The sequence below is a fragment of the Vanacampus margaritifer genome, chromosome 13, assembly GCF_051991255.1.
Source record: "Vanacampus margaritifer isolate UIUO_Vmar chromosome 13, RoL_Vmar_1.0, whole genome shotgun sequence".
Lineage (NCBI taxonomy): Eukaryota > Metazoa > Chordata > Actinopteri > Syngnathiformes > Syngnathidae > Vanacampus > Vanacampus margaritifer.
Window position 1 is genome coordinate 12,892,613 of NC_135444.1, and position 26,395 is coordinate 12,919,007.

General features: G+C 41.4%; 3 protein-coding genes, 18 non-coding genes and 1 pseudogene across 23 annotated transcripts in view; 3 read left to right on the forward strand and 19 right to left on the reverse strand.

Annotated features, from left to right (window-relative positions):
• LOC144063144 (uncharacterized) overlaps positions 1 to 9,416 on the forward strand; it is a 28,552-nt gene extending 19,136 nt beyond the window's left edge. The window contains exons 53-65 of the mRNA XM_077585141.1: positions 5,924 to 5,977; positions 6,065 to 6,118; positions 6,392 to 6,445; positions 6,528 to 6,581; positions 6,644 to 6,697; positions 6,855 to 6,872; positions 7,593 to 7,655; positions 7,745 to 7,882; positions 7,978 to 8,122; positions 8,229 to 8,335; positions 8,400 to 8,483; positions 8,562 to 8,759; positions 8,851 to 9,416. Of these exons, the coding sequence (XP_077441267.1) occupies positions 5,924 to 5,977; positions 6,065 to 6,118; positions 6,392 to 6,445; positions 6,528 to 6,581; positions 6,644 to 6,697; positions 6,855 to 6,872; positions 7,593 to 7,655; positions 7,745 to 7,882; positions 7,978 to 8,122; positions 8,229 to 8,335; positions 8,400 to 8,483; positions 8,562 to 8,759; positions 8,851 to 9,003 (1,176 nt within the window). The 3' untranslated portion in view covers positions 9,004 to 9,416. The remainder of the gene's footprint in view (positions 1 to 5,923; positions 5,978 to 6,064; positions 6,119 to 6,391; positions 6,446 to 6,527; positions 6,582 to 6,643; positions 6,698 to 6,854; positions 6,873 to 7,592; positions 7,656 to 7,744; positions 7,883 to 7,977; positions 8,123 to 8,228; positions 8,336 to 8,399; positions 8,484 to 8,561; positions 8,760 to 8,850) is intronic.
• Positions 99 to 217, reverse strand: LOC144063267 (5S ribosomal RNA). The gene has a single exon (XR_013296575.1). It is a non-coding gene; the product is annotated as a 5S ribosomal RNA (ribosomal RNA).
• On the reverse strand, positions 403 to 521 carry LOC144063291 (5S ribosomal RNA). The gene has a single exon (XR_013296599.1). It is a non-coding gene; the product is annotated as a 5S ribosomal RNA (ribosomal RNA).
• On the reverse strand, positions 709 to 827 carry LOC144063268 (5S ribosomal RNA). Its single transcript, XR_013296576.1, has one exon. It is a non-coding gene; the product is annotated as a 5S ribosomal RNA (ribosomal RNA).
• LOC144063269 (5S ribosomal RNA) lies at positions 1,014 to 1,132 on the reverse strand. The gene has a single exon (XR_013296577.1). It is a non-coding gene; the product is annotated as a 5S ribosomal RNA (ribosomal RNA).
• LOC144063213 (5S ribosomal RNA) lies at positions 1,315 to 1,423 on the reverse strand (annotated as a pseudogene).
• LOC144063287 (5S ribosomal RNA) lies at positions 1,605 to 1,723 on the reverse strand. Its single transcript, XR_013296595.1, has one exon. It is a non-coding gene; the product is annotated as a 5S ribosomal RNA (ribosomal RNA).
• LOC144063282 (5S ribosomal RNA) lies at positions 1,910 to 2,028 on the reverse strand. Its single transcript, XR_013296590.1, has one exon. It is a non-coding gene; the product is annotated as a 5S ribosomal RNA (ribosomal RNA).
• On the reverse strand, positions 2,211 to 2,329 carry LOC144063270 (5S ribosomal RNA). Its single transcript, XR_013296578.1, has one exon. It is a non-coding gene; the product is annotated as a 5S ribosomal RNA (ribosomal RNA).
• LOC144063280 (5S ribosomal RNA) lies at positions 2,511 to 2,629 on the reverse strand. Its single transcript, XR_013296588.1, has one exon. It is a non-coding gene; the product is annotated as a 5S ribosomal RNA (ribosomal RNA).
• On the reverse strand, positions 2,811 to 2,929 carry LOC144063271 (5S ribosomal RNA). The gene has a single exon (XR_013296579.1). It is a non-coding gene; the product is annotated as a 5S ribosomal RNA (ribosomal RNA).
• On the reverse strand, positions 3,115 to 3,233 carry LOC144063272 (5S ribosomal RNA). Its single transcript, XR_013296580.1, has one exon. It is a non-coding gene; the product is annotated as a 5S ribosomal RNA (ribosomal RNA).
• On the reverse strand, positions 3,420 to 3,538 carry LOC144063273 (5S ribosomal RNA). Its single transcript, XR_013296581.1, has one exon. It is a non-coding gene; the product is annotated as a 5S ribosomal RNA (ribosomal RNA).
• On the reverse strand, positions 3,720 to 3,838 carry LOC144063274 (5S ribosomal RNA). Its single transcript, XR_013296582.1, has one exon. It is a non-coding gene; the product is annotated as a 5S ribosomal RNA (ribosomal RNA).
• Positions 4,024 to 4,142, reverse strand: LOC144063281 (5S ribosomal RNA). Its single transcript, XR_013296589.1, has one exon. It is a non-coding gene; the product is annotated as a 5S ribosomal RNA (ribosomal RNA).
• Positions 4,324 to 4,442, reverse strand: LOC144063288 (5S ribosomal RNA). Its single transcript, XR_013296596.1, has one exon. It is a non-coding gene; the product is annotated as a 5S ribosomal RNA (ribosomal RNA).
• Positions 4,629 to 4,747, reverse strand: LOC144063276 (5S ribosomal RNA). The gene has a single exon (XR_013296584.1). It is a non-coding gene; the product is annotated as a 5S ribosomal RNA (ribosomal RNA).
• Positions 4,929 to 5,047, reverse strand: LOC144063277 (5S ribosomal RNA). Its single transcript, XR_013296585.1, has one exon. It is a non-coding gene; the product is annotated as a 5S ribosomal RNA (ribosomal RNA).
• LOC144063278 (5S ribosomal RNA) lies at positions 5,233 to 5,351 on the reverse strand. Its single transcript, XR_013296586.1, has one exon. It is a non-coding gene; the product is annotated as a 5S ribosomal RNA (ribosomal RNA).
• Positions 5,533 to 5,651, reverse strand: LOC144063279 (5S ribosomal RNA). Its single transcript, XR_013296587.1, has one exon. It is a non-coding gene; the product is annotated as a 5S ribosomal RNA (ribosomal RNA).
• Positions 9,417 to 10,271: 855 nt separating the features above from the next.
• Positions 10,272 to 17,597, forward strand: soat1 (sterol O-acyltransferase 1). 2 transcript variants are annotated; one of them, XM_077584118.1, is made up of 16 exons: positions 10,272 to 10,439; positions 10,791 to 10,960; positions 11,681 to 11,739; positions 12,032 to 12,180; positions 12,246 to 12,326; positions 12,400 to 12,507; positions 12,605 to 12,890; positions 12,993 to 13,071; positions 14,557 to 14,641; positions 14,725 to 14,770; positions 14,844 to 14,973; positions 15,104 to 15,201; positions 15,284 to 15,382; positions 16,270 to 16,405; positions 16,504 to 16,649; positions 16,750 to 17,597. In XM_077584118.1, exons 2-16 carry the CDS (start codon positions 10,792 to 10,794, stop codon positions 16,813 to 16,815), a joined length of 1,737 nt encoding a protein of 578 aa, XP_077440244.1. In that variant the 5' UTR covers positions 10,272 to 10,439; position 10,791; the 3' UTR covers positions 16,816 to 17,597. The 2 variants fall into 2 exon arrangements, with proteins under 2 accessions (XP_077440244.1, XP_077440245.1); XM_077584119.1 differs by having other exon boundaries at positions 12,267 to 12,326.
• An 862-nt stretch (positions 17,598 to 18,459) lies between these two features.
• Positions 18,460 to 26,395, forward strand: part of abl2 (c-abl oncogene 2, non-receptor tyrosine kinase) — a 29,337-nt gene continuing 21,401 nt past the window's right edge. For both annotated transcript variants that reach the window (XM_077584733.1, XM_077584734.1), the window contains exon 1: positions 18,460 to 19,147. In XM_077584733.1, coding sequence (XP_077440859.1) covers positions 18,931 to 19,147 — 217 coding nt within the window. In that variant the 5' untranslated portion in view covers positions 18,460 to 18,930. The remainder of the gene's footprint in view (positions 19,148 to 26,395) is intronic.

Genomic DNA, 26,395 nt, shown 5'->3' on the forward strand with positions numbered 1-26,395 from the left:
GCTCTCATCCTGTCAGTTTAGCGTGCGGCTGTCCGCTAGCAAACTTGAGGTATTTTGTGAAAGTTAACTTTTGCGATGGAGGTACAAAAAAAAAAAAAAGCTTACAGCACCTGGTATTCCCAGGCGGTCTCCCATCCAAGTACTAACCAGGCCCGACCCTGCTTAGCTTCCGAGATCGGACGAGATCGGGCGTTCTCAGGGTAGTATGGCCGTAAGCGGAGAAATTACTAACAGTTGCCTGTTTTAAAGGTTACACTCGTTCAAAATTGGGCCGTAAAAAACATTTTGACTGCATGTACAGCTCTCATCCTGTCAGTTTAGCGTGCGGCTGTCCGCTAGCAAACTTGAGGTATTTTGTGAAAGTTAACTTTTGCGATGGAGGTGCAAAAAAAAAAAAAGAAAAGCTTACAGCACCTGGTATTCCCAGGCGGTCTCCCATCCAATTACTAACCAGGCCCGACCCTGCTTAGCTTCCGAGATCGGACGAGATCGGGCGTTCTCAGGGTAGTATGGCCGTAAGCGGAGTAATCGGTAACAGTTGACTGTTTTAAAGGTTACACTCGTTCAAAATTGGGCCGTAAAAAAACATTTTGACTGCATGTACAGCTCTCATCCTGTCAGTTTAGCGTGCGGCTGTCCGCTAGCAAACTTGAGGTATTTTGTGAAAGTTAACTTTTGCGATGGAGGTGCAAAAAAAAAAAAAAGAAAAGCTTACAGCACCTGGTATTCCCAGGCGGTCTCCCATCCAAGTACTAACCAGGCCCGACCCTGCTTAGCTTCCGAGATCGGACGAGATCGGGCGTTCTCAGGGTAGTATGGCCGTAAGCGGAGAAAAAGCTAACAGTTGACTGTTTTAAAGGTTACACTCGTTCAAAATTGGGCCGTAAAAAACATTTTGACTGCATGTACAGCTCTCATCCTGTCAGTTTAGCGTGCGGCTGTCCGCTAGCAAACTTGAGGTATTTTGTAAAAGTTTACTTTTGCAATGGAGGTCCAAAAAAAAAAAAAAGAAAAGCTTACAGCACCTGGTATTCCCAGGCGGTCTCCCATCCAAGTACTAACCAGGCCCGACCCTGCTTAGCTTCCGAGATCGGACGAGATCGGGCGTTCTCAGGGTAGTATGGCCGTAAGCGGAGAAAAAGCTAACAGTTGACTGTTTTAAAGGTTACACTCGTTCAAAATTGGGCCGTAAAAAACATTTTGACTGCATGTACAGCTCTCATCCTGTCAGTTTAGCGTGCGGCTGTCCGCTAGCAAACTTGAGGTATTTTGTGAAAGTTAACTTTTGCTATGGAGGTACAAAAAAAAAAAAAAAGCTTACAGCACCTGGTATTCCCAGGCGGTCTCCCATCCAAGTACTAACCAGGCCCGACCCTGCTTAGCTTCCGAGATCGGGCGTTCTCAGGGTAGTATGGCCGTAAGCGGAGAAATTACTAACAGTTGCCTGTTTTAAAGGTTACACTCGTTCAAAATTGGGCCGTAAAAAACATTTTGACTGCATGTACAGCTCTCATCCTGTCAGTTTAGCGTGCGGCTGTCCGCTAGCAAACTTGAGGTATTTTGTGAAAGTTAACTTTTGCGATGGAGGTACAAAAAAAAAGAAGAGCTTACAGCACCTGGTATTCCCAGGCGGTCTACCATCCAAGTACTAACCAGGCCCGACCCTGCTTAGCTTCCGAGATCGGACGAGATCGGGCGTTCTCAGGGTAGTATGGCCGTAAGCGGAGTAATCGGTAACAGTTGACTGTTTTAAAGGTTACACTCGTTCAAAATTGGGCCGTAAAAAAACATTTTGACTGCATGTACAGCTCTCATCCTGTCAGTTTAGCGTGCGGCTGTCCGCTAGCAAACTTGAGGTATTTTGTGAAAGTTAACTTTTGCGATGGAGGTGCAAAAAAAAAAAAAGAAAAGCTTACAGCACCTGGTATTCCCAGGCGGTCTCCCATCCAAGTACTAACCAGGCCCGACCCTGCTTAGCTTCCGAGATCGGACGAGATCGGGCGTTCTCAGGGTAGTATGGCCGCAAGCGGAGAAAATGCTAACAGTTGACTGTTTTAAAGGTTACACTCGTTCAAAATTGGGCCGTAAAAAACATTTTGACTGCATGTACAGCTCTCATCCTGTCAGTTTAGCGTGCGGCTGTCCGCTAGCAAACTTGAGGTATTTTGTGAAAGTTAACTTTTGCTATGGAGGTACAAAAAAAAAAAAAAAGCTTACAGCACCTGGTATTCCCAGGCGGTCTCCCATCCAAGTACTAACCAGGCCCGACCCTGCTTAGCTTCCGAGATCGGACGAGATCGGGCGTTCTCAGGGTAGTATGGCCGTAAGCGGAGAAAAAGCTAACAGTTGACTGTTTTAAAGGTTACACTCGTTCAAAATTGGGCCGTAAAAAACATTTTGACTGCATGTACAGCTCTCATCCTGTAGGTTTAGCGTGCGGCTGTCCGCTAGCAAACTCGAGGTATTTTGTGAAAGTTAACTTTTGCGATGGAGGTACAAAAAAAAAAAAAAGCTTACAGCACCTGGTATTCCCAGGCGGTCTCCCATCCAAGTACTAACCAGGCCCGACCCTGCTTAGCTTCCGAGATCAGACGAGATCGGGCGTTCTCAGGGTAGTATGGCCGTAAGCAGAGAAAAAGCTAACAGTTGACTGTTTTAAAGGTTACACTCGTTCAAAATTGGGCCGTAAAAAACATTTTGACTGCATGTACAGCTCTCATCCTGTCAGTTTAGCGTGTGGCTGTCCGCTAGCAAACTTGAGGTATTTTGTGAAAGTTAACTTTTGCGATGGAGGTACACAAAAAAAAAAAAGCTTACAGCACCTGGTATTCCCAGGCGGTCTCCCATCCAAGTACTAACCAGGCCCGACCCTGCTTAGCTTCCGAGATCGGACGAGATCGGGCGTTCTCAGGGTAGTATGGCCGTAAGCGGAGAAATTACTAACAGTTGCCTGTTTTAAAGGTTACACTCGTTCAAAATTGGGCCGTAAAAAACATTTTGACTGCATGTACAGCTCTCATCCTGTCAGTTTAGCGTGCGGCTGTCCGCTAGCAAACTTGAGGTATTTTGTGAAAGTTAACTTTTGCGATGGAGGTGCAAAAAAAAAAAAAGAAAAGCTTACAGCACCTGGTATTCCCAGGCGGTCTCCCATCCAAGTACTAACCAGGCCCGACCCTGCTTAGCTTCCGAGATCGGACGAGATCGGGCGTTCTCAGGGTAGTATGGCCGTAAGCGGAGAAAATGCTAACAGTTGACTGTTTTAAAGGTTACACTCGTTCAAAATTGGGCCGTAAAAAACATTTTGACTGCATGTACAGCTCTCATCCTGTAGGTTTAGCGTGCGGCTGTCCGCTAGCAAACTCGAGGTATTTTGTGAAAGTTAACTTTTGCGATGGAGGTGCAAAAAAAAAGAAAAGAAAAGCTTACAGCACCTGGTATTCCCAGGCGGTCTCCCATCCAAGTACTAACCAGGCCCGACCCTGCTTAGCTTCCGAGATCGGACGAGATCGGGCGTTCTCAGGGTAGTATGGCCGTAAGCGGAGAAATTACTAACAGTTGCCTGTTTTAAAGGTTACACTCGTTCAAAATTGGGCCGTAAAAAACATTTTGACTGCATGTACAGCTCTCATCCTGTCAGTTTAGCGTGCGGCTGTCCGCTAGCAAACTTGAGGTATTTTGTGAAAGTTAACTTTTGCGATGGAGGTACAAAAAAAAAAAAAAGCTTACAGCACCTGGTATTCCCAGGCGGTCTCCCATCCAAGTACTAACCAGGCCCGACCCTGCTTAGCTTCCGAGATCGGACGAGATCGGGCGTTCTCAGGGTAGTATGGCCGTAAGCGGAGAAAAAGCTAACAGTTGACTGTTTTAAAGGTTACACTCGTTCAAAATTGGGCCGTAAAAAACATTTTGACTGCATGTACAGCTCTCATCCTGTAGGTTTAGCGTGCGGCTGTCCGCTAGCAAACTCGAGGTATTTTGTGAAAGTTAACTTTTGCGATGGAGGTGCAAAAAAAAAAAAAGAAAAGCTTACAGCACCTGGTATTCCCAGGCGGTCTCCCATTCAAGTACTAACCAGGCCCGACCCTGCTTAGCTTCCGAGATCGGACGAGATCGGGCGTTCTCAGGGTAGTATGGCCGTAAGCGGAGAAAAAGCTAACAGTTGACTGTTTTAAAGGTTACACTCGTTCAAAATTGGGCCGTAAAAAACATTTTGACTGCATGTACAGCTCTCATCCTGTCAGTTTAGCGTGCGGCTGTCCGCTAGCAAACTTGAGGTATTTTGTGAAAGTTAACTTTTGCGATGGAGGTACAAAAAAAAAAAAAAGCTTACAGCACCTGGTATTCCCAGGCGGTCTACCATCCAAGTACTAACCAGGCCCGACCCTGCTTAGCTTCCGAGATCGGACGAGATCGGGCGTTCTCAGGGTAGTATGGCCGTAAGCGGAGTAATTGGTAACAGTTGACTGTTTTAAAGGTTACACTCGTTCAAAATTGGGCCGTAAAAAAACATTTTGACTGCATGTACAGCTCTCATCCTGTCAGTTTAGCGTGCGGCTGTCCGCTAGCAAACTTGAGGTATTTTGTGAAAGTTAACTTTTGCGATGGAGGTGCAAAAAAAAAAAAAGAAAAGCTTACAGCACCTGGTATTCCCAGGCGGTCTCCCATCCAAGTACTAACCAGGCCCGACCCTGCTTAGCTTCCGAGATCGGACGAGATCGGGCGTTCTCAGGGTAGTATGGCCGTAAGCGGAGAAATTACTAACAGTTGCCTGTTTTAAAGGTTACACTCGTTCAAAATTGGGCCGTAAAAAACATTTTGACTGCATGTACAGCTCTCATCCTGTCAGTTTAGCGTGCGGCTGTCCGCTAGCAAACTTGAGGTATTTTGTGAAAGTTAACTTTTGCGATGGAGGTACACAAAAAAAAAAAAGCTTACAGCACCTGGTATTCCCAGGCGGTCTCCCATCCAAGTACTAACCAGGCCCGACCCTGCTTAGCTTCCGAGATCGGACGAGATCGGGCGTTCTCAGGGTAGTATGGCCGTAAGCGGAGAAATTACTAACAGTTGCCTGTTTTAAAGGTTACACTCGTTCAAAATTGGGCCGTAAAAAACATTTTGACTGCATGTACAGCTCTCATCCTGTCAGTTTAGCGTGCGGCTGTCCGCTAGCAAACTTGAGGTATTTTGTGAAAGTTAACTTTTGCGATGGAGGTGCAAAAAAAAAAAAAGAAAAGCTTACAGCACCTGGTATTCCCAGGCGGTCTCCCATCCAAGTACTAACCAGGCCCGACCCTGCTTAGCTTCCGAGATCGGACGAGATCGGGCGTTCTCAGGGTAGTATGGCCGTAAGCGGAGAAAAAGCTAACAGTTGACTGTTTTAAAGGTTACACTCGTTCAAAATTGGGCCGTAAAAAACATTTTGACTGCATGTACAGCTCTCATTCTGTCAGTTTAGCGTGCGGCTGTCCGCTAGCAAACTTGAGGTATTTTGTGAAAGTTAACTTTTGCGATGGAGGTACAAAAAAAAAAAAAAGCTTACAGCACCTGGTATTCCCAGGCGGTCTCCCATCCAAGTACTAACCAGGCCCGACCCTGCTTAGCTTCCGAGATCGGACGAGATCGGGCGTTCTCAGGGTAGTATGGCCGTAAGCGGTGAAATAGAGAAAATACCACATTTTTCTTCTTGTCATTTTATTTTGTTTTTATCAGCTAAACCTTTAGATTGGGCCGTGAAAATATTGTCAGACATGAAACCGGTCCGTGGTACAGAAAAGGTTGGGGACCACTGCTCTAAATGATCTCTGTTAAAAATCACCACTTCTTGCAGCTCACCTGTGGCCCTGATGACGACAGGTGAAAAACAAAATTAACGGATGGATATCGCCATCATGTATTGTATTTTGTGTCTAATTCACTCTTTTAGGGTGAAACCGGACCGGTAGGAGAGACAGGACCTCCTTCACCAATGGGGCCGAAGGTACAGAAGTTATTTTAAACTCTGATGTTGATGTCAATAATACCATAACATAATACGTGACCTGGACAAAAAAACATTTTGATCCAGGGTATACCAGGATTGACAGGAGAGAATGGTGACACGGGGACAAGTGGTCCAAAGGTAGATGAATGGATCTTTATTGTCATTGCACGTACACAAGTGCAGAGCAGTGAAATTGACTTAAAAGGCACAACCTGTTCAAGACACATGAAAAACAAAGACCAACAGAGGGAGACAGGACAGACTCGCTTTGCAGCACCCGGAGATCTTTGATAAGAAAGACGCTAGGGAGTGGGGGGGAGACAAGACATTATAGCTAAGCTATAGTGTGTGCATGTTGTCAAAAAAGAGCCATTTTCCGCCACTTTCATCCATTTTTATGCTCATTAACAGGGTCTCCAGGGCGAAAGAGGGTTACAAGGACCAGTGGGTCCAGCAGGGATAAAGGTGGTCTGAGCCATTTTAAACATAACATCAACTTTAAGATTGAATGAAGTAATGATGTTGACGTGATCTGTCATCATTTTAGGGGAATTTTGGACTGCAAGGTGCTCAAGGTGTCAAAGGGCATAAAGGAAAGCAGGTACGTTTTTATTAAGTTCCACGTTGGTTTTCTATGACTCATGAGCTGGTTGGTTTTCACAGGGGGATACTGGACCACGTGGTCCACCTGGACAAAAAGGACACCCTGGACACTCTGTAGGTTTTTGTTTCAAAAAACTTCTCAGTTCCACTTTACAACAAGGGTGCCTTTAAATATATTAATTAGGGCAACCTTATTCTAAAGTGATATTTATTTCTCTTGGAATTTGCCACTTGAAATATTTGTATTTAATCCCGTTCTGTCTTTTTACAGGGCTTGCTCGGAATGAAGGTGATTGATTGTTAAGTTTAATTGGCCTGTTTCCATTCATGTCTAACAAGTTTATTATAGGTTTTAGTTGAAAGTCATCGACAAAACTATATTTTTATTATATGACTTGTTTAGCTAATGTAATGCAACATTAGATTAGCAGTTGTGTCAATTGAGCAAATTTTTAAGTGGGCAGCCGGTACAATTACCCCTCATTTAAACCCATATTTTTTCTTTCCAATAATATGTTCTATGCAGCCTCACTAGTCTAAACACAGTATTCTGAATAATAGTGCATTTGTGGAATATGAATTAAGCAGCAAAATCAAAACGTTTTTATCCATCCCAGGGGCCATTTTGCTGAAAACTGAAAATGACATCATAGTTGTTCAGGGCTAAGTTGACGACCAATCACGGCTCACCTGTTTTCTGAGTTTGGTCATTCACAAGTTGAGCCGTGATTGGTCGTTAACTTAGCCCTGAACAACTGTGATGTCATGTTCAGTAGACAGCAAGTGTCAAAATGACCGCCCCATGAGATGGATAAAAACGGGTGAATTTTGCTCCTAAATTAATATTCCACAGACGCAATATTAATCAGAATGCGGTGTGGTGGTGCATACAACATATTATTCTAAAAAAAAAACATTTTGGACTTTATGTTGATCTAGTCTTATTAAATGTATTACTTTGTTTGATTTTCTCTATAGTTTTGATTGACTGTCTTTTGGCCCTTTCCAGGGAATGAAAGGTATCCAAGGCACCAGCGGAACTAAGGGAGTTAAGGGCAAGCAAGGACCCCCAGTAAGGCTTTAAGATAACACAAATAAAAAAGGAGGAGCTGTGTAAAGTCCTTTGCAAATCTAGGTTTTTTACTATCACTTCCTCCTCAGGGAAATGCCGGTTTACAAGGCAAAAGCAGGCCTAATTCAAAATCTGAAGGTAGACCAGCTGAAAGAGTGGAAGCCTTCACAAAATCCCACAAAGAATTTAAGTCAACACTCCTGAATATACAGGAAGGACACAAAAAAGTAGGTATAAGCTTTAGTGCCCTTTGTTGCTACACTACTGTCTGACCGAATGTTTATCATCATCTCACTTGACAAAATAATGAATTCCTATGTAGGAGCCAAGCCCAGTGGAGCCTGACGCAAAACCGTATCTCGAAGACGAGGCAGATGATGAATCTTTCAGCTGGCCCCAAGGCACAAAAGACGACCCCGGCACCTCTTGCCATGAGCTGGGTCTCATACATCCACATTTCAATGACGGTGAGGGCTCAAGCAGGCTTGCGATCATATTTCACGCTTGCTGCCGGTAAGCGATGGGCAAACTTTCAAGTCCATTATTTTTATTATTTATATTATTATTTTTCAGGTTACTATTACATGGACCCCAACCAAGGTTGTCCCTATGACGCTTTGAGAGTGTTTTGTAACTTCACAGCAGGGGGGAGCACCTGCATCGACTCACTTCCGTCGCGGGTAAGGTTTTCATGATGTCACCAACTTCTGGAAATACGGATTAGCAATATGTTGTGCTGTGTAGATGACATTCGGGTGGGATTTAGAAAAGCATCAATCAAAAACATCATCAGTCCAGTGGTTTAGTCAGCAACATGCTGGCGACAAGGTAAGGCTGATCTTTGTGGACTGAAAAAGGAACTTAAACATTCCCACAGTAAATATGAATGTGTTAAATGCTCCATAGTTTGGTTACCCGGGCGTGGATGTCGTCCAGCTGAGGTTCCTGCGGTTGCACAGCCATACATCTTTCCAGCGTATGACACTCAGATGGACATCCGACAACTTTGCGATGAATGGCACAAGCGACTTTGTCCACTTACTTGGAGACTCCAGCAAAAACATACATTCAAACTACACCACAGTGTCCGCACAAGGACGTGAGGTATCGAGTACATCCCGACAGCACTCGCTACTAAAAAAAAAACAAAAAAAAAACGCATGCATGTGTCATGCTGTCTTATGTCGGATTGCAGGTGGAGCTGGTTGTGAAGGTTTGGGGCAGTACGGAACTGCATCGAGGTGATATGGAGTTACTTCCGATCAGAGATCTGGGGATCGAGTTGGCATCACATTGGGCGCACATCCCTGAGATCAGTGCTGACTTGGGGCCCCTCTGCTTCTTGTGATAAATGACATTGTATGTGTGTGTGTATGATGCCACCTGTAAATAACTATAATAGGGATGTATGGATTCTTGATCATGTACATTTGCGCTGCTTTCTTATTCTGTGTATATTTATTGAAGTAACGTTGATAGAAGTGGATATGTTAAAGCTCGTACAAAATGTTCGCATAGCGTCGGATGGTCAGAAAGTACTATATGTATTTTTTATATGGAATACCAGATGCTTGAACATTAAATCAACTCACAAAGATTTATATGATTTATTCTGATGCATCAATACTGATATCATTCACAGAACATGTTTGGAAGGATGATGAGTTTTTAGTTGCATGGGTTCCCAATTTGTTGCGTGAAGGGACATGCTCATTGTATAATTTGATATACATCATCCTTTATCATCACTGACCAGAAAAATGCCGCATGGGAACTTTTGACTCAAAACAACTAACAGAGATGCTCATAGTTTCATAAATGTGCTCTTGTGTCTTTGTAGCTAATCATGTTTGACATGCTCCACTCATAAGACCAACTTTTGTGAAACTGTAATGCTTCTTTTCATATATCACTCAAAATTGTCTTAAAGCTCATGACAGGAACTGAAACTAGCTATCCCTAAAATGAACATAAAGTGCAATAGCAGATGCAGGATTTGGGAAAAAATAAAACTGAAACATTTTCACATGTGCAATGAGTGAATTGAATTCTGAAAAAAGATCAACATCCACAGCACCTCGATTGTGTATTGACAGCAGTGGTTCTCAATTATTATTTTTTTAGGCCTAAGGCTTTTAAACTACAGTTACGGTTCCAAAGTAGTCTTTTAAACTAGGAGTAGAATTTCAAAGTGGAGTCACAATTTATGTCAGTGGCAGGTTAAGATTTGAGAAATGGTTGCAACCATCAAAATGTTTCAAATCATAGTTAGGGCTTTAAATTAGGGTTTTAGACTGGGGTTATGCTTTGAAAGTAGTCGCATTTTATAAGTGGTATCTCATGCATGGTATGGAGCAATAGTAAAAACCTGACAAAACAAATATTCACGTAAAAATACTGATATCTAAAAAATCTACTTTGGTACATTCACGAAGCATTTAAGTACATCTTTACTTTTACGTACTACGGAGCCCGGCAGGGGATATCACGAAAATATTTAAGATTGCAATGTTGCGTTATATTGCAATCTAAAAAACAAATTTTGAACGTCGCCCCAGATGAAAGCCACGCGGTTCCTGATGACGTATCAGGAGGAGAGACGTTCAGCCAATGGGCGTCGAGCTGACCGGTCATCCTCTCCTCTCAGTTGACGCAATGGAGAAGGTGCCCACAGTCGCTCAGTGCCCACTTCCACTTTTTTGTCATTCATAAAGACTTGCACTGCAGACTGGACGCTCCGTGGAGTCGTGCGAGTGGAGTGTTATTTTCCCGAGAGGTTCTCACGTGAGCGTTTTATCTGTTTTTCTATCAAATATCAAGTTTGAACCTGTTGTTGGGCTACGATAGTTTGGCTAAGTTAACTAGCTCCCACTTGCGGTACCACGACATAGAGCTTACAGAGCCGTAAAGGTGGCGAGTTGTGTTTTAATATCTGTGAGACAGCTGGTAGCTCACTGGCTTTACGTGTTCTAACTGTGAACTGCTAGCTGTCGGTCCAGAGTCATGTGAAACTGATTCACTTGTTTTACTGGGCTCGTTTTGTGTGTCACTTAAAATCCTTCAAATTCTTGTCAATCATTTTGAGATGTAAGTTAAAAAAAACAACAACTTCGTATGTATTGTTTTGCTCTCTAGTATGGATAACGTGAACGGGGATGACAACGGTGTCCGTCACCGAAACTTAGCCAGAATGTCCACCTTCTCTGACCCGGATAGCCCAGTGAATGGCGAGTGTAGTCGAGGAGAAGACAATCAGTCCACTGGAGACAGCTGCTTCAGAAGTATTGGTAGGAAACACAGTGGAGGTAATCATTATTTGATCTCCTGTCGGATTTCTATGTTGGTTGACTTACAAAAAAAAATTGAAGGTGAAGCATGTTTGTGTGGTCTGTGATCTATTAGCTTGTTTCATTCTACCTTTTCCCATTCTCTAGTAATTTGCAGTAGAACATAGATAAGTTAAATAAATAAAAAAGTCTTGATAATTCTAAGAAAAATAGCTTTTTGAACAAACAATCATAATCCAGCAAAACAGTGACTTTGATGCTAATATTTTTTTCTTCTTCCATTACGCCTCTAGCTGTGGTTTCATTCTATAAAATCAGCTAAGTCAACATTTAGAACTGATTGTAATTATAAGATAATTGTCTCTTTGGTAAAATATAAGCTCTGGAGTTACACCAACTCACCAGGAAGGCACAGTCAGCTGTTCACGTGACCACCCGTACTCTTTTTAATTTATGACACGCACATATTTATGCTATCATAAGATATACTTTGTGATATACATATTTGCTCCCTGTTCGAATGTATGCTTTAGATTGGGCGACTAAATATCTGTTGACTTTGCTGTGGCCACCATGAAAGTGAATTCAGCCTGCCTGGACTCGGCATTTTTTAATCTAAAATGGTGCACTTCTGCCATCTGCTGGCAGCTTGGCTAATTACCACGCCTTAAAATGCTTGTTATCCCTCCGAATGAATCAAACAACCTTGGCACTGAATGTTGTCTTTTATAATTTCAGGGAAAATTGAAGTGGAGAATATGATCAGCAAGAAGCTACAACTGAAAAGGAAAGCAGAGGTTAGAAGTTCATTTGTTTTTGCGGAAGGTTCATCATTTGAATGAGTTGCGCAGGAAAACAAAAAGGGAGTTTTTTTCAATGTGAGTCGTGATTCTGTCCTCAGCAAGCAGCTTCATGTCTCTCAAGACTATTTTTAGATTTGACCACTCCTAATTTTTGATTTATTTATCTGCATTATGATTCTGCATTAGTTTTTCTTGAAATGTCTAATTTTGAGAGAATTGTAAGCAACAACTTCAGTATTATAGATATTGATAGCGAGACTTGTTGTGTGCTTTTCACTCTCCTCAGGACATGAAGAAGGACCTGATACAGGAGTTTGACAACCAGGTCAGTGACTTCATGGACAGTCTTATTGAGGAGTCTGCTAGCCTGGAGCCCGCGCCCCTGCCTGCTGCCTTCTCGCCCCCCGTGTCGGACATGGAGAAAAGCAGACTCGGGTAGGCACCCATGGTGGGAAGTTTACTCTCCTACATCTACAAAAAAAAAATAATAATGTTACTAGCTTGACCATGTGTTCCTCCAGGCATTTCCGACCTCCTCACGGGAACGGCAAACAGTTTGTCAGTCGCAGGTCCCTCCTTGAGTAAGCGTAAAAATCTTCACCGCCTTGCTATCAAGTGTTTCCAGTCACCATGCTGTTATTTATTTTCCCACAGTGAGCTCTTTGAGGTGAACCACATCCGGACTATCTACCATATGTTTATCGCCCTGCTCATTCTCTTCATCCTCAGCACTCTGGTGGTTGATTTTATAGACGAAGGCAGGTAATATACGAGATTTGTTTGTCCGTTCGCACAACAGCAGTTTTTAAATGTACTTCTGTTCTGAACTATGTCGTCCTGTCTGCTTTTACCTCTCCAGACTGGTGTTAGATTTTGACCTACTGGTCTACGCATTTGGACAGTTCCCCCTAGTGGTCTGCACGTGGGTCTTTATGTTCCTTTCAGTTTTAATGGTTCCATATCCCCTCTTCAAACTGTGGACACAGACCCAGACTGTCTCTTCCAGTCGCCACAAGCTTTACAGTTTTCTGTTTGGCTCCATGTTCCTTCTCTACCAAGCTTTGGGCCTTGGTTTTTTACCCACATACGTGGTAGTGGTCAACAGTTTGCCCCCGGCCTCGTGCTTCATCATCATCTTGGAGCAGGTATTTTCCATGTGTCCTAACATTACGAATGTATAGCTTTTGGAAATGTATTGTTAGTTGGAACAGAATGACAGAAATTGCTGTGTTCATTGCGCATTCCAGGTGAGGCTCATGATGAAAGCCTACTCTTTTATAAGAGAGAATGTACCAAGAGTTCTGGCCTGGACTAAGGACAAGTCTAGTAAGTCCCCTCCTCACAGTATTACTGGAATCCAATACATGAGCTGGGTTAAAAAACTTTGATCATGCTCAGTTTTGATGATATTGGGAGACACTGTATATTAGGGGTGTGCCAAAAAATCGATTCGCATAAGAATCTCGATTCTCATTTAGTACGATTCAGAATTCATTTTAAATGTCCCAAAATTGATTTTATTTAAATTATTCAGTATAAATACTGTCTTCCCTTGTCCCTGTTAGTGTGTGCCTTTTATTGGGAGTGCTGTTCATGATTTGGCCACTTAGGGGCAGTGTGGTTCCACACGGGCTGAAGTTGTAGCCACATTAGAGAGTAAAGTTATTCCAATCAAAATAGTTTTTTTGCAGCGTGGAGCCATTTTTTTGAGTGATAAAAGTGCCACAGTAGAGCACTAATTAGCATTAGCGAGTCAGACTGGAATAGATCGTTACGATTCCTTGAAAATGTATAAATTTAAGCAAAAATCATTGTCAATCAAATCATTTTGAATCAAAATTTGTTCTTAATCGAAATTAGATTCTGAATCGAATCGTACACCCAAAAATCGGACATTGTGAGACATTCAAAGATTCCCACCACTACTGTATATTAAGTTCTGAGATCTGATCACATTTTAATTAAGTAGAAATAATCAATTTTGAGGTCAAACTGTTGATGTCATAAAACCTTGAATAACTTACAGATTATATAAAAATTCTCAACTGTAATACAATTGTAAAAATAATCACTGTCATTATTAACTCATTCACTCCCAGCCATTTTCACTGAAGCAACCCCCTTTGCTCCCGGCTGTTTTACTGGATTTTGACTGATTTTGCACAGCCCACAGAATAATGTGTTCTATCGCTATAAAAACATGGAACCTAGTCTCTCTTCTTTCATCAGGAAAAAGTATATTTGTATCCATTTACGTTTTGCAGCAATTACCATTAGAATACAGCTAAGTTTCATCATTATTCACAAACCTGTTAAAAACAACGAGAAAAAGAGATTTGTTGCAAAATGGCCCTGGTTGATCTCTTATACTCTGCTGCCACCTGCTGGCCGTTTTTTTGCAATAACTACCATTGCTCTAAACCAGAGGTCCCCAACCCTGGTCCTCAGGGACCGGTATCCAGCCTGTTTTCCATGCCTCCCACAGCCAACACAGGTGGAGATCGTTATCAGCCTTCTCCAGAGATTGCTGATGATATAAATCACCTGTGTTGGCTGTGGGAGGCATGGAAAACAGGCTGGATACCGGTCCCTGAGGACCAGGGTTGGGGACCTCTGTTCTAAATGACCTCTTCAGACCTGAGGCTGCATCAAAGCCTTCTGTATGATCTAGCATTTAAAAAAAAAAACGTATAAATATGTTTTTGGGACCTTAGCAATTTTTAAAATAGAACGTTTTTAGATGTTTTTGGAAGCAAATGAGTTGAGTTTCATTTTTTCCCTATTTTAATTAGTCTTTTCTGTTATGTCTAGGCCCAGGCCCAGTAGTCCCTCGTGTTTCTCAGTATTTCTACTTTTTGTTTGCACCTACACTTATCTACAGAGATAAATATCCAAGGTAAGCACAACATCCATTTTTGAAAAATCTGAAGACTTGGAGATGGTGGTTCCGAATTAACCGTCTTCTATATTTTAACGCAGGAGCCCAATGATCAGATGGAGCTATGTGGCCACAAAGTTACTGCAGGTACCACTGACTGACTCAAATAATACATGCCTGCCTGATTTTCTTACCATTCCTAATTGTTTTCTCCTCATAGGTACTAGGATGTCTGTTTTATACGTATTATGTGTTTGTGCGGCTCTGCATCCCTCAATTCCGCAGCATCAGTCTTCAGTTTTTTGACTTGAGGGTGATGGTCCTGGGCGTCTTTAACTCCATCCTGCCTGGTAAGATCAGCCACTCATTATTCAGCAATCATCAAATGCTTCTCCAGTCTCCACTATGCAGTTTACAGCAATTATGTTTCCTTAGCTACATTGAATTAATCTTTTTTTTTTTTCTTGTTGATTTTTGCAGGTGTATTGTTTCTTTTCCTGTTTTTTTTCGCCTTCCTCCACTGTTGGCTGAATGCATTTGCAGAGATGCTTCGTTTTGGGGATAGGATGTTCTATAAGGTGGCGCACCTTCCGCTCACTCTTAAAATAAAGTTCCTGTGTGGATGTGTTCAAGCTCATTCTTTTGAATTTCACCTCATAGGATTGGTGGAACTCAACATCTTTCGCCAACTATTACCGAACGTGGAATGTAGTCGTTCATGACTGGCTGTTTCACTACGTGTATAGGGACTTCCTTTTGGTAAGTGGGTCTGCCTTTAATGCACTTCAGTGGTTAAAAAAAAACAAATACAAAAAAAACATATTTCTATTAAAATGGTGTTACGTTTAAAGTTTTTTATTATTATTTTTAATAATTTTTTAAAATTTATTATTTTTTATTTCATTTTATATTGTACAGTAACGCTTTGGTTGCTGGTCAACCTGCATTGTTCCTCATGTAAAATTTTGTAAATAGAAATTGACCACAATTAAACCGTAAAAACAGGTGGTTAACTCATTCGCTGCCATTGACGGCTATAATTGTCAAAAATTAATTTAACTATTTCTATTAGTTAAACATTTTTTTCCACTTTTGTTAACAAAAGTATGAAAACCTATTTAAAAAATACATTTAGAACTGATATGAAATTTGTGATTAATTGCGAGTTAACTAGTGAAGTCATGTGATTAATTACGATTAAAAACTTTTAATCGCCTGACGCCCCGAATTTTGTAATGATCATTTCTTCTTTTTTTTTCTTTTTTTTATTGATTCACTGCCATTGACGGCTACAAACGTCAAAAATTCATTTGAACTATTTCTAGTAATTTAACATTTATTTCCCACTTTTGTTAACAAGACTATAAAAAACCTAGAATTTTTTTATTGTACATTTAGAACAGATGCAAAATTTGTGATTAATCGTGAGTTAATTAGTCAAGTCATGCGATTAATTACAATTAAAAAAAATTAATCTCCTCTTACCCCTAATTTGTAATCTTTTTTTTTTTTTTTTTATGAATTTATGGCAGTAAATGAGTTAATACTGAAACATCAACTTTGATAACACTGTCTGCTATTGTCATAACTGTTAGGGTTAGGGTTATAATATTTCTGAAATTCTGACTTAACTCTCGTGATTCCAGATCTCCCAGAAACGCTTCCGAACAGCAGCCATGCTGTTTGTGTTTACGTTGTCCGCCGTCGTCCACGAGTACATCCTTGCAATCTGCTTCGGCTTCTTCTATCCAGTCCTCTTTTGCCTGTTCATGTGTTTTGGAAGTAAGACGACAGCACACCTTTCATCTTTTTTTTTTCTCCCTTCCCTATAAGCGCTTTTTTTTTTTTTTTAATGATCAATTCTCTTCACTTTCTGACAGTGATGTTTAACTTCATCCTCCATGACCAAAGGAAAGGTCCCATCTGGAATATAATCATGTGGACTTCCCTCTTTTTGGGTCACGGTGTAATCCTATGTTTGTACTCTCAGGAGTGGTATGCCCAGCGGTACTGCCCCCTAAAAGAGGTATCTATCACCTGACTAATAACGTGATTATTTTTTTTAATCCTTCTTTTTTTTTATTGCTAAAAAATGCTAATTGTTATTATTATTATATTTGTTCCAGCCCTCCTTCGTAGAGTTACTGCAGCCTCGGTCATGGACCTGTGAGAGAAGTATGATGACCAATTAACCAACTTTTGACTTCACATGTTTTTCTTAAGTTTATTGCACTACTGATTTGTAATAAGAATGTATAAAAGCAATTCAATAAGCTAAAATGTATTTATTGCCAGCTCAAACTGATGCCTTACTTTACAGTATCTACTATAAGGTTACTCCTTGTGCCAATATGAGAGGGCCAATCATCTGTGTGGCAGCTGAATACAGTCATTATGCACAAATCCTTCGCACATGCAGTAATAGTTAATATTTAACAAAAACAGCGATTGCATCCCCATCATAAAGGTCGTTGTTTTTGTTTGACATTCAACATTCTGAGGTATATTATAAAGACTGATATATTCGGTGTCAACTATGTAATCTGTATAACTTGAACTGGCTTGGCCAGACATTCTTTGGGACCAAAATGAGGTTTTATCCTTAACATGTTCTTTGTCTTATTATATGTACTTGGGCCATGTCTATGTGTCTGCAGTCTGTCAAAATATGTATACGCTTGAATAATAATAGTATTAAGGGCTAGTTTACAGAATGAGTCCTTTTGAATGTAATGGTGTATGATGTTCTGTGTGCTTTCACTTGATCATTTACCATCAGAGGGGACATGTCTCATTGACATGATGCAATCATTCATTGCACGTTTAATGTTGTTAATTGTAAGGAATGTCAACGCAGAGTGAGGTGATCTACGTAAGTATTAATTTTAAAGTTTGAAAAAGAGTAATGTAAGTCTTGCTAAGCATTATTTGAACACAAGGTGGCACTGTAATAAAAGTTTATGTTTGTATCTCAGCTGAGGCGTTTGTTCATGGATACTAAAAAAGTTGGTTTACAGAATTTACATGTAACAGTGAACATTTGTTACCAAGTATTTCACTTATCATATCTATATTTTAAATGTCCACATTGAACTCTGTGACAATTTTCTAATTTGCACCAAACGTATACTAATTATTAATTTCAGTAAAAGCCAAGGCGCAGACATTTTTGATAGGATCGACATTACTTTTGTTTACAAAATGACGTAAATTTTCATATAGCCTTTATTAGAAACTTGTGCTATGTGACCGTTTTGCACAATTGCTAAGTACTCGCACCTTTGACTCGCATATGACATCCCATTATTGATCCTAATGTTCCAGTTTAGGAGTGTTTATTAGAGTATGTCGTTGTCCTGCGGTATTGATACTTTTTGTGGCATTTTTTTTTTCTGGGGGGTGGGGTTGGGGGTATGCTGTGAGATTTTTCTAAAATGGGAGCTTGGTTCAATAAAAGTTGGGGGGCACAGAACCAGAACATTTTACTCAACAGTTAGTGAAAATAATAGCGAATATTTTATAATTGTAAGATGTTCAACAAAAAATAGTTTGCTTTATAATCACATTTTCCGACTCAGGATGTAATTTGTGACATGTTAGTTAGAATTTTAATATCCTAATCACCTTTTAGATTTTTTTTTTTACATAATGATCTGTTAATATTTAAAATTTAAAGGTAAACGTTACAGAGATACAAATGCAATTGAACATATTGTGCCACCATGTGGGCATAGTTAAAGTTTTAGGGCCTGGGGGCTTTCAGAACCGGGTTCCTGAGGGGTGGTTTGGGCCTGCCGGTCCACGCTAGATGTACCGGAGATGTGTTGGACGGCAAGGGCCGGGGGAAGAGCCAACCCAGCCAACCCCCCGCCGCCTTGTGTGCAACACATCCTCTGTTCTGCGGTAAAGATGGCGGCGTCAGAGGGGGCGCGCAGCAGCCGGACCACGGCGACAGCATTTTGAAAAAAGCTCCATATTTGAGCAACACTCGCTCGCTCATCTTCTGCCTGGACGACGTGCGTTTCTCCGGAGCAAAGACGGTGGCTGTCACGCTGCGAGGGTCGTTGTTGTGTGTTTAAAACCAGGGGAGTTGTGGATTTCTGTGATTGCTGCTAACGTCAGCTAGCTGTTTAGCCAAGCGAGCTAATACGGGGATAGTTAGCGGTGAGAAGCGCGAGGAGGAGGAGGAGGGGGATTGAGGAACGCTATTCGGCACGCAGGCTCCTCCAGCGCAGGGGAATGTGAGCCGGAGGCGCACCGGGGGTTTGCTCGCTTCGTCCCGAACGTCCTTAAAACAATCTACCGGGATGGGACAGCAGGTAGGCCGCGTCGGTGAGGGCACATCGACCGGACTCCAACCGCCACAGCCCCACGCGTCCCAAGTACACCAAGGAAAGGGGAACCGGGGAAGCGTCGCCGGGAGGAGACCCCGAGAACCCGGCAGCAACACCGGCACACCGCCGGGCAGGACCGCTGCGATCAACGTGCCTGACCCGTCGATCAATATATTCACCAAACATTCAGGTAAATGCCTAACAAGTGTTTGTTGTAAGCGGTGCGTGTCGTTGGTTTAATAATTGTTGCAGTTTATTAGCATTGGCTAAGCGGGTCGTGCTAGTTTGACGTTAGCGGAAGGAAATAATCCGAGTCAAGCCTGCGTTCTTTTTACTCGTTCATGTTACTTTTCCCATTGTTTTCTCCGATTTTAGAGTATGATTTCTGGAGATGACCTCTCATCGATGTGTGATTAAAACACCGTGGACTGGATTTGTCTTGCGCATATGCTGCATGTGACCTGGCGATGCCAAAAGGAGGGACAATATTAGAGGAAGCCCAATTTTCGTAGCCTTCGGCATCGATTGTTTATCAGGGTTGTGATTTCCCTCGTAGATGCCTTCATCTGATAGTCGCTTTGCTAAACAGCGATCCTTGCCTCCGGAGGTTTAGGAGCGATTCCACCCCATTAACTCCATATAGGAGCCACCGCGAGGGTGGCGCTACAATAACGAGTGGTTTTGTCATGCTCACTTGCATCCTGTCTCTTCGCGTCTACTGTTACAGCACACTCAGCAAGCTGAATACATCGTTTGATCCGGTGCTTGAATAATTTAGGTCACCTTCTGTCGTTACAAGATTACGCTCATGCAACTCAAGATTACTCTCAAGTAATTGTTTTTGCAATATCTTAACGTCTGTCCTCATTTTGCGGGAGATTAGTGGGATCACTGCTTTCCTTGATGCCATGAATTAAATGTTCCCCCCCCCCCCCCCTCCAAAATAAACTACAGTAAATGCTGCACATTGTTTGTGGGCTGGATTTACTGCAGTTAACTAGCGAACAGGCGTGTGTGTATGGTAGTACTTTCATATTAGCTTTACAAAATATATATATTGTTACATTTTGGCATTTTTGTTTGTTTATCCATGTCGGGGGCGGTCATTTATGCAATCGGCGTAAAATGACATCACAGTTGCTCAAGTGACGTCCAATCACGGCTCACCTGTTTCAGTCATGTGATGTCCGCATGATGAGCCGTGATTGGTCTTTACCTGGGCAACTATGATGATGTTTTCAGTCAAGCAAGTACAAAATGGCTGCCGCCAAGATGGATAAAAACGGGTGGATTTTGCTGCCTGATTTATATTTCACAAACACGTAATTAATTAGAATAGTGGGGCGTATAGAACATATTGTAAAGGAATTTGTTGGCTTGACTTCCACTTTAATTGTTGGATGATTGCTGAACTGAGGTTTTAACATGCTGAGGTCTTGTATGGCATGCATGACAGTGACTTTTTTTTGTGACTTTGGAGGCATATTTTCATAGGGATTTTTTTTTTTAGGGGTTGAATAACAGATTGTGTTATCTCATCCTCGAACGAGGGCATAGTTTCTTCTTTGATTGACTTGGAATGTGTTGAGTAATGTCGATGGTACTTTGCGCAGCCACAATATTTATCATCGCACGTGAGAATAACGACGTCAATGCTTGATGCTCCCTATCCCCTCCCTATATGAGCCTATAGTAGCTCAAGCTTATGTAACGGAGATGGCAGGATGCTCGTTTGGATGCTGTCATCTTATATTTAAGCTTTTGCTTTGTTTTGGTATGACAATACAGGCAAGACATGCCACATTTCTACACCAAAGTTGCTACCAGCTCTACAGTGGACAAGGACACAGAGACAATGGGGACTTTGGGGAATGGATAGGATTTCCCGTCCATGGCTGTGTCAAAACCAAGCCCAAGAAGCACATACTTTTTGCGTGCAGGACACTCTCTCATTCAAGTGTTCTGCTTTCTCATGCTGAGACAAGAGTGTCGTTTTTATAGCAGTCCTACTGCCTGCCACTCCGCAGAGAGGATTTTTGTCTTCCAAGCTCACAATAATAGAACAAAGGGTCTTAAGAGAGAACGAGGGCTAAAGTCTTTCACTTGCTATCAAAGTGCTGTCTCTCTCATCGAAATTTGGTGACAGTGATGGAGAATTGTTAGCCTTTGTGACAGAAGCTGGGTTTGTTTTTAAATCATTACCCTTTTGACTGCCCGAAGCAGCATATTTAAAGTAAATTATGCAAATGTTATTTGATCCCTCTGGTGATTTGTGAGATTCAGTAACAAAATCTAGTCAACACGAGCACATTCTTAGTAGACAAACTGACGATGGCCTCAACTGACACCGCCACTCAACACCGGCGGTGGGTCTAATGTTTGGCCTGCTAACTGTACATTCTCATTTGATTTCATCATGACCATATCATTAAGTAGACAGAAGCAAATAAGTTCAAGATGAAAACTTAGCGAACCCGCACAATGAGATAATACGACAGTTAATTGACAGTTTCTTCAAATCCATCCTGTGATTTTCTAAGGTTTGCCAGTGAAAACCCATCTTAAATCAAACGATGCCTTCATAGGTCATAATTGAATGGTGCCAGTCTTCGGGTAATGCATGGTTGCCTGTTGAGGTCATGCCTTTTATGTCGCTGTGAATGTCGTGGGGCCATCTTGCTCGCTGGCACTCCAAAACTGTCTCATGGTCAGATAAGAAACAGGCAAGCTTTTGGTATGCATCGCCTCTTACGCCGCCGTGGTCGCGATTTGGGTTCTTTTTCTCCCTCTTAATCCCTTCATGACAAGGTGAGTCATTTCCTGTTTGTAACTCAGGTGTGCAGCACTCCCTCTCCGAACGTTATTAATTCAGCAGCTCTGCTTCCCAACAAGACTTCCTCTACCTCACCAGGCAGAGAGAGCACAAAGTTAAACCGCAGATAGAAAGAGAGAGAGAGTAATGGGATGGAACACCAAAGTGCTGATTCAAAGGGACTGTCACCTTTAATTGTACCGGTTGAAGTGCAATATTACTGGATCAGCGTCAAACCAATTATCACGCCATACCTCATTTGTATCCCAAACTTGTGGAGGTTTGCTGAGGCCTGTTTTTTTTTTTTTTTTTTGTATTGTTTAAATATTTAGCTAGTTTGGGTGCTTTTCAGAATTAGGTTTATTGAAGGGAAAATACCGATTTTGATTTACTGGTAACTTCTGGTGATTGAGTTTCTGGCTAGGCCAGCAGGCGCTTGAAAACAGCAGATGATTGGATGGAGTGGAGGAATGGCTGCAGAAACTATGTTTAGGGATGTTGTTTATATTTGTCATGTGATCTGTGACATCACAGTTGAGCCAAAATTGAATCACTTACAGAAACATTTTTGGAAATTTTTGGGGTTGGAATGCGCCCATACATTTGTGTACAAGCAATTAAAAAGTCACTTGGTAAATAATAATTTCTTATTGTCTATTGTTCTCTAGAACTTGAGGCAGATGTGTAGAATGTCTTTATGTCCTGCCCAGACGAGAAAGCCTGGATCCAGGATCTATGGACTTAAGCTGATTTGCATCAAGGGTGAAATTGGATTAGAGACAAATCCACTTTTTCTTTGACTGTGTGCTAAAGCCTTAACAACCAGAGCGAGTCACACAGCAGCCACGACACAATGTGTGAGATATCCTATATTTAGCCACTGCAACGCGATAAGGCCTTTATAAACCAGATTTGTCCAAAACCGATTGGTCAGTTAAGCCCTTGTGACTGCCGTTATCCACCAGGCGGAGCCATGGCCACACCTCTTCTAATGGCTTTCTTACATGATGTACATTCATAATATGCTCACAGCCCCTTGGCAGCTTACAATCAATCCACAACATGGAGTCACAAGTAAAAGTCTGGGAATTTTTACGTTCTTAGAGTACATAGCAGCAAATGGGTCCGAGTGCCAGAACTAAAGTGCCAGTTTGTTAAGTGCTTGGCTGGGGTTCTCTACTTAGTGCAGTGTTTCTCGGTCTTTATTGAGCCAATGCACACATATTACTCTCACAGAACACCACCAAACAAAATCACATAAAATGGATGCACAAGTTAATTACAGGCTATACATTCTTCCCTGCAATTGAAAAGCATTTCATTGTTCCGCCTGTCATGATACGTCGCTGGCATGTAGGTCAGCAAAGCCACATTTCTAGTAAATACATATAGTAATAATTTTCAGATCCAAAAACTGAAATTGCATAATTTCCCCATGGCTCTCATGTTGATCTCTTCCAGGTCACTATACTAGTAAGTGCCGTATAAGAAAATCAAACATTCAATACATCGATTTAATAAGATAGAAAGCATTAAGTACTGTACATGAAATACAAAAATTAATAGAGAGCGGATTAAATAAGAGGAAATTGGATGGTCACACTGTTGGTTTGAGCCACCTTTTGAGTCTATGATGTCATTTTCGGTCGACAGCAAGTGGCAAAATGGCCGACCCCCTGAGATGGATAAAAAATGGTTGAATTTTGCTGCTTAATTCATATTCCAGAAACGCAATACAGAATATCGTGTTTAGACTAGTAGTCGAGCTGCGTATTGTCAAGAAAAGTATTGGGTTGGCTTCCCCTTTTAAATGAACAAATGTTTTATTTTCAAATCCTTTTCCTTGTTTTGTTACCCCCTCCTCCCTTTCCTTTACTTCCTTGGGGCATTGCAAATATTTCCAAACAGAAATGCTTGATAATATGTCTGTTGCTGATCAGTAAACTGTCCCAAACATACAGTAAATAAACTAGTTATTTAGATAGACAATATATCTTGTGATTAGATTGGTTATCAGTTTGTTTAAACTCTGATGGGTGTACTGCCCCCCCCCCCCAAAAAAAAAAAAAAGTCACAACACAATTGCAATGAACATAAGTTTGTTGTTGTTAAATCATAAATGTGCCAAGTGTTATATAAAACACTACAGGATAGGCCGTAGCTCCTTGCAGAAATTACCATTATTTTGCATATAGATTATTTAAAAAGTCATTAGTTATGTAGTGTTTTTTATTTTTTTTAATGGAATGTTCTTGTCACAGCATGCTGCTTTACTGCGTTTACTGCCTTACGCTTTGCCGTCGGCTACCAGCCAAGCTTCTTTAGTTCCCCAAAAACCGCAGTCTTTTAGTCCTTGGCCTCGACTCTCTCGCAGCTTATATCATTAAAGAGATGGGGATTAATTAGAACAGCGCGTGGTTGGCTGTCGCAGATGGCGAAACCATTCCATGCATCTGTCATCCTAAGAGCGCAAAATGCTTTTCAACTTGGGGACGAGGTCCAGCCAAATTGCTGCAGTGGCTCGTGGTTAAGTAGCAGTTTCACTACAAGGCTTAGCTGTGATGGTGCTTGCGGGGGGAAAAAAATATAGTGTCGGAGAGGAAGTCCTGCTGCCAAGCCTGTTAAGCATTGATGGGCTTCCAGGATCAGTCCTCTGTTGCTGGCATTATCGTTGCTGCTTATCTTCTGGGTTGCAGGCTTGGAATTGACACGCGCACTTACTCTGAACATGTGTGCTCGTCCGTATCCACATTCAGACGGAGACGCTTCGTTTTTCAGCCCAGATATTGAAGTTGTGTGTGTCTTCCTGGAGAGTTTCCAGCAAACCCCTTGCCATGTAATGTGTTCTCTTGAGTTCAGTTGCATTAGTATGGAAAATTGAGTACCATATTATAGGGGTGTTAGAAAAAATCGATTTGGCAATATATCGCGATATTGCAACGCGCAATGCTCGAATCGATTCAATACGCGGCCGAATCGATTTTTGAACATCAATTTTTTTATGGGAAATATTCAACAAAACGTCTTACTTAGGGTTAGGATTTACACATTAAGAATAGAAGAATGTTATATGAATGGAACATTAAGCCTTAATATTTGATTTCAGTGCTGCTCAAACATGAAACAGACTGAATTTTCAGATAAATAAATACATTTTCATACAAATCTTACAGTGTACATGTACAAGTTTACTGATAAGTATTTTCTAAATTTGAGTAAAAAAAAAAACTCGCAATAATCAATTTATAGATTCGCATCAGGATTAATTGGTATCGAATCGAATCGTGACCTATGAATCGTGATTCGAATCGGCAGGTACAAGGCAATTCACACCCCTTATTATGTCGATAATTATTTCTACAGTGGATGTTCTAATGTGGAACACTTCCAAGGCCATATGATTTTGAATTCCATCCCATTTTGGTAGAAATATGTATGCATAGCCAACAAAACTTGCCGTGTACCTCACCAGACCTCTGTTCAGCTCCAGATAAGTCTACTCTTCTTTAAGTGTGAGTATTGATGTCAAGCTCTTTTTCATTGTGGCCCTTTGGCACACTTGCATCTTGTCACATGATTATCCATTGACGGAGGGACAAGTGGTCTGACTGTCTGTTTGAAAGGGGAGTTTCAAGTAATTATTGTTATGTCTGCTGTCATCTCAAGTAGTAGTGCTTTTTAACTCTTTGACTGCCAAAAATGTTAAATAACGTTGAGTAAAATCCTACGGAGGAGTGCCAAAGACGTTAAAAGACGTTTGTTTCAAAACAGAGCATTTGGGTGAAACTAACCATTTTCTATTGTTGATTACTGAAAAATGGAATAAGGTAGAAACAAACTTTTTTTTTCTGATGAAAGATGAGAGTCCAATCTTTCATTTGGTAGTATGTGTGTTTCCATAGTCCAAACAATTTTCTGTGGACCTTGAAAGATCAGTCAAAATGCTTAAATCGGATGGCACCCACGGCATCCCTTTTCTGAAAACGTCTGGCAGTCAAAGAGTTTATTTATTGCCAGCACAATTCGAGGGAAAACTACTTGCTTTTTGTGAACCTTCTGTATAAAAGGAAGCGGTGTGGATTAGAGTTTAATTCGTGGAGGACCCTTTTGCCCCATTGCACTAGGGTTTGTCCACTCCCTAATGACATGATGACTGGTGAGTAAAAATCGGATCAGACAACACTCCTAGGTCTTTCCAGCCAAGACCAATTGCTCAAAATGTGTTTCGACACCAGGATGTGTAAAAGGTGGAAGTCTGGTTGAGGGAGACGTGCGGAACTCCATGGAAATGACTCAATTGTGGACACAAGGCAAGTGCATGCATGGACACTTGTAAAAAGCTTATGGAAAAGTTCCACTTTTCTGCTGAATTGAGTTGACTGTGCACTAGAAAGATTGAATTGCGATTTTTCTTGAAGATATTTAGATTTGATGTTGTACTCCCACCGAAAGAAAAATTTTGGGGCAATATTCACACATTAATGATACTGGACATAGCATTTACAAATACGATAGAAGATTCCGTGAGGGAGCTGTTTTTTTTTTCTTCAATTATTATTTTTTTTTAAACTGGTTTGATAAAGTAACAACTACTGTGTACCGGTATTTAAAAAATAATAATAATAA